General features: G+C 49.7%; 1 protein-coding gene across 3 annotated transcripts in view; it reads left to right on the plus strand.

The window, feature by feature from the left end:
• SUSD4 (sushi domain containing 4) overlaps positions 1-3037 on the plus strand; it is a 153846-nt gene extending 150809 nt beyond the window's left edge. For all 3 annotated transcript variants that reach the window (XM_056568441.1, XM_056568443.1, XM_056568442.1), the window contains exons 8-9: positions 79-437; positions 2707-3037. In XM_056568441.1, the coding sequence (XP_056424416.1) occupies positions 79-437; positions 2707-2747 (400 nt within the window). In that variant the 3' untranslated portion in view covers positions 2748-3037. The remainder of the gene's footprint in view (positions 1-78; positions 438-2706) is intronic.
• The last annotated feature ends 2963 nt before the right edge of the window (positions 3038-6000 follow it).

A 6000-nucleotide genomic window follows, 5' to 3' on the forward strand; every position in this document is an offset into this window, starting at 1 on the left:
CACCCCTTTAAGTGAATAGATAGATAGCATTACAGACTTAGAATTGATTTAACCAAACTGTTTCATTCCTCCCTTTAGAAGTCCCCAGGACAGCTCGGCGGAACCGGACTTTGTGGTTGTGGATGGTGTCTTGGTTATGCTACCTTCCTATGATGAAGCGGTCAGCAGTGCCGTCAATGTCACCCCGCCTGGCTATATGTCCTCTGCTGGTCAGAGGAGCCCATCTAACACTGAGGAATCCCACCCCCCTGCGTATCCTGGTAATCCTAACACGGACAGCTTATGTGAGGAGTCAGAGACCTTTGACAGCTTGTTGGAAACTTCTGACCTTCCTCATACGTTACATTCTTCTTCTATGACACACATAAGGACCCCAGGCACCCAGAATATGAACAGTGAAACAGCGACCACGAGTCCAAGCATTGACATTGCAGACGGTAAGGAACCCCTAAAGAGGGACATCACCTTGGGGGACAATTGGGCACGGTCAATCTGTTCCATACAGTAGGTACTTACCAGATATATCCACCACTGTGCAGGAGGAAGCACCCCCCTGGGATGGATATATCAATGACTGACCATTAAAGGGGTTGGGCTACAGTTTCGCACCAGCAGGTGCTTCGTCCGACCTCCAATGGAGGCCGGACGAAGCACCTGCTGGTGCGAAACTGTTGCCTGACCACGTTCTCCACTCCTCTGTATTGTCTCCCCGTTGTGTCCCTATCTAAGTTTTTGACATAAAGAAGAATTGAGCAGCATGGTGAGTGCTCCATCTTACGTTTTTTTTTCTATGGATATTTTATTCCCCCCCAAGCAAAGTTTTACAACCTGTATATTTAAAATAATTTATTTATCACACATTTCCTATTCGCATTAAAGGGGTACTCTGGTGGAAAACAATTTATTTTAAATCAACTGGTGCCAGAAAGTTATACAGATTTGTAAATTACTTCTATTAAAAAATCTTAATCCTTCCAGTACTTATCAGCTGCTGTAAGCTCCCCAGGAAGTTCTTTTGTTTTTGAATTTATTTTCTGTCTGTCCACAGTGCTCTCTGCTGACACCTCTGTCTGTCTCAGTAACTGTCCAGAGCAGGAGAAGTTTGCTATGGGGATTTGCTGCTACTGTGGAAAGTTCTTGAGATAGACAGAGGTGTCAGCAGAGAGCACTGTGGTCAGACAGAAAAGAACAACTCAACTTCAGCAGCTGATAAGTACTGGTAGGATTAAAACATTTTAATAGAAGTCATTTACAAATCTGTTCAACTTTCTGGAGCCAGTTGATATGAAGAAAATGTTTTTCCATGGAATACCCCTTTAAAGGATAACTGCAGCGTTCTAACACTTATCCCCTATCCACAGGATAGGGGATAAGTGTTTGATCGCGGAGGGTCTGACCGCTGGGACCCCCGCGAACTCCTGAACGGGACCCCCACATTAGCGCTCATTGAGAGCGCTAATGCGCTTAGCATCGACCTAGAGAGGTCAACGGTACGCCCCCTCTCCATACAGTTCTATGGGAGAGGCGGGGAGACACGAACGCTGCCTCGCCGCCTCTCCCATAGAACTACATGGAGGAGGTGTTTCGGCCGCAACGTCATGCTGCTGTCAGCATGCTTCCTGCCCAGGAGAGCCGTGGCCCCGGTTCGGACTCCCAGCGATCAAACACTTACCTGCTGATAGGGGATAAGTTGTTTTCGTCCGCAGATGGCCTTTATGGTTAACAATTTACATCGATAACCAATCATGTTGCTCCTCCTGGCAGTGGGCTGGAATATACAGTGACCCCTCGACCTACGATGGCCCCGACATACGATCATTTCAGCATACGATCACTCTCAGTGGCCATCGCATGTTGAAGGCAGCATCAACATACGATGCTTTTGTATGTCGGGGCCATCGCATAAACGTCTATCCGGCAGCGCAGACTGCTTCAGCTGCCACCGGATAGCCGCTTACGGTGCCCCGTGTGGTCCGCTGACGATCACTTACCTGTCCTCGGGGCTCCGGCGCATCCTCTTCGGGATCCCCTCCATCGCCGTCGCTCTCCATCGTCATCATCACGTCGCTGCGCACGCCGTCCCGTCATCCAATAGGAGCGGCGTGCGTAGTGACGTGATGGCAGCGACGGAGAGTGCGGATGCCGGGGAAGCAGAGGCCTTGCTGGAGCGGCGGGGACACCCCGGGGACGCGGCGACAGCGATGGACGGCGACATCCAGGGCAGCGGTGACAAGCGGTGACGGTCCAGAGCGGCGGGGACAGGTGAGTGTAACCTCCAATACCAGTGGTCTTCAACCTGCGGACCTCCAGATGTTGCAAAACTACAACTCCCAGCATGCCCGGACAGCCAACGGCTGTCCGGGCATGCTGGGTGTTGTAGTTTTGCAACATCTGGAGGTCCGCAGGTTGTAGACCACTGCCCTATACTTTACATTGCACGGATCCCTGCACATACGATGGTTTCAACAAACGATGGTCCATTTGGAACGGATTACCATCGTATGTTGAGGGACCACTGTGTACACCGCTTGTGACTTGCATGCTGCCGTGTAGGGCGCAGTCTGTCGCCTCGCATGTGCATTTGTGTTTATTTAGATTTCTGCCCAAAAAAATGTTTGATCTCTACAACTAAAACTTCTGATCGGTGAGATCCAACCCCGACCCCCATGTCATTCATAATAACAATGTGTATTTTCTTCCTTCCAGAAATCCCACTGATGGACGACGAAGAGGAGGTGGAGACATAAGGACCGTACTATAGACTTTACCTTTACACTCACTTTCATTTTCTTGTCTTGTTGATTTCTCCTAAACTGAGCTCAGATATTTTGGTAACTATTTCTTCCATTAAATCGGCAATAATACGGGACATGGGCCGAGATGTTGGACCTCAATGAACTTTATGGATTCCAAAGCTGAAGGGGTAGACGGTGACGGAACGCATGCCCAACACCCAACGCAACAAGGAATCGTTTTCTACTTGCATTTCACTAAGGAACTTATGTAGTGACTGTGACGTTCTCCTTACGTTGATGGGGGGAAAAAAAACGGCAATAAGGATCTGTCTGAAAAACCGACCTCGTTCTTTCCCTTCTCGACTCTTCAAGACAGATACAGGAATCCTTCTATGGTTCCTTTCCTGTAGATCCAGTGGTGGAGACCCTGATATAGTCCACATGTACCTGTAACTACATATGTGCCTTCCCCCCCCCCCCCCCCCCCCACAAACCCTTCGCAGCCAAACCATGAAGTCTCCGGCTCAGTTATGCTCTTGTCACTTTGCAAATAAAAACACAGCAGTCTGAAGATACCGGGTCACCACGGACATGTCTTCTGAGGTGGAGTAGTTTCTTTTATTTTGACTTACAGGTTCTCGATTTAGGCTGGGTTGACACTGCAGAATTTCTGCTAGAGATCGAGCCGGTGGCGCTAGGACCGAGCAGACTGCATTGCGTCCCCATAGACTGCAATGGATTTCTGGGTGGATCTTTTGGGAAATCTGCTCAGAAATGCATTGACATCTGTGGGGACGGCAATGCAGTCCGTGCGGTCCTAGTGCCGCCGGCTTGATCTCCGGCAGAAATTCTGCCCAGAAATTCCACAGTGTGAACCCAGCCTTACGGCCTCATAGATGTCAGTGTTTAGGCTCCAGATTAAAGCCTGCTGGATATACAGGTTTAGTCCATGGTAAGTGTCACTGCAGGGTACACAAGGGGACATCAGAGTCTACATTGGAGACGGAAAAAGGTTGTGTAGAGGAAAGTTGCCCAGTAGCAACCAATCAGATCACTTCTTTCATTTTTAACAAGGCCTCTGAAAAATTAAAGTAGCGATCTGATTGGTTGTTATGGGCAACTTTTCCTTTGCGCAGGTTTTGATAAATCTCATATATATATATATATATATATATATATATATATACAGTGGGGATCAAAAGTTTGGGCACCCCAAGTAATAATTTGTATTAATGTGCATAAAGAAGCCAAGGAAAGATGGAAAAATCTCCAAAAGGCATCAAATTACAGATTAGACATTCTTATAATATGTCAACAAAAGTTAGATTTTATTTCCATCATTTACACTTTCAAAATAACAGAAAACTAAAAAATGGCGTCTGCTAAAGTTTGGGCACCCTGCAGAGTTTATAGCACGCACTGCCCCCTTTTGCAAAGCTGAGACCTGCCAGTGTCATGGATTGTTCTCAATCATCGTCTGGGAAGACCAGGTGATGTCAATCTCAAAGGTTTTAAATGCCCAGACTCATCTGACCTTGCCCCAACAATCAGCACCATGGGTTCTTCTAAGCAGTTGTCTAGAAATCTGAAACTGAAAATAGTTGACGCTCACAAAGCTGGAGAAGGCTATAAGAAGATAGCAAAACATTTTCAGATGTCAATATCCTCTGTCCGGAATGTAATTAAGAAATGGCAGTCATCAGGAATAGTGGAAGTTAAATCAAGATCTGTAAGACCAAGAAAAATATCAGACACAACAGCGCGCAGGATTGTGAGAAAAAAACAATTCAAAACCCACATTTGACTGCACAATCCCTCCAAAAATATCTGGCAGACACTGGGGTTGTGGTCCACTATTCCACTATAAAGAGATACTTTAAGAGTCATCAGAAGAAAACCTCTTCTACGTCCTCACCACAAAAATCATTGTTTGATCTTTGCAAATGAACATATTGTTACGCCGAGCGCTCCGGGTCCCCGCTCCTCCCCGGAGCGCTCGCTTCACTCCCTCCGCTGCAGCGCTCCGGTCACGTCCTCTGACCCGGGGCGCTGCGATCCTGCTGCCAGCCGGGATGCGATTCGCGATGCGGGTAGCGCCCGCTCGCGATGCGCACCCCGGCTCCCCTACCTGACTCGCTCCCCGTCTGTTCTGTCCCGGCGCGCGCGGCCCCGCTCCCTAGGGCGCGCGCGCGCCGGGTCTCTGCGATTTAAAGGGCCACTGCGCCGCTGATTGGCGCAGTGGTTCCAATTAGGGTTTTCACCTGTGCACTTCCCTATATTACCTCACTTCCCTTGCACTCCCTTGCCGGATCTTGTTGCCTTAGTGCCAGTGAAAGCGTTCCTTGTGTGTTCCTTGCCTGTGTTTCCAGACCTTCTGCCGTTGCCCCTGACTACGATCCTTGCTGCCTGCCCCGACCTTCTGCTACGTCCGACCTTGCTTCTGCCTACTCCCTTGTACCGCGCCTATCTTCAGCAGCCAGAGAGGTGAGCCGTTGCTAGTGGATACGACCTGGTCACTACCGCCGCAGCAAGACCATCCCGCTTTGCGGCGGGCTCTGGTGAAAACCAGTAGTGGCTTAGAACCGGTCCACTAGCACGGTCCACGCCAATCCCTCTCTGGCACAGAGGGTCCACTACCTGCCAGCCGGCATCGTGACAGTAGATCCGGCCATGGATCCCGCTGAAGTTCCTCTGCCAGTTGTCGCTGACCTCACCACGGTGGTCGCCCAGCAGTCACAACAGATAGCGCAACAAGGCCAACAGCTGTCTCAACTGACCGTTATGCTACAACAGTTGCTACCACAGCTTCAGCAGTCATCTCCTCCGCCAGCTCCTGCACCTCCTCCGCAGCGAGTGGCCGCTCCTGGGATACGCTTATCCTTGCCAGATAAATTTGATGGGGACTCTAAGTTTTGCCGTGGCTTTCTCTCCCAATGTTCCCTGCATCTGGAGATGATGTCGGACCTGTTTCCCACTGAAAGGTCTAAGGTGGCTTTCGTAGTCAGTCTTCTGTCCGGAAAAGCCCTGTCATGGGCCACACCGCTCTGGGACCGCAATGACCCCGTCACTGCCTCTGTACACTCCTTCTTCTCGGAAATCCGAAGTGTCTTTGAGGAACCTGCCCGAGCCTCTTCTGCTGAGACTGCCCTGTTGAACCTGGTCCAGGGTAACTCTTCCGTTGGCGAGTACGCCGTACAATTCCGTACACTTGCTTCAGAATTGTCCTGGAATAATGAGGCCCTCTGCGCGACCTTCAAAAAAGGCC

Source organism: Hyla sarda, chromosome 3 (genome assembly GCF_029499605.1).
Source record: "Hyla sarda isolate aHylSar1 chromosome 3, aHylSar1.hap1, whole genome shotgun sequence".
NCBI lineage: Eukaryota > Metazoa > Chordata > Amphibia > Anura > Hylidae > Hyla > Hyla sarda.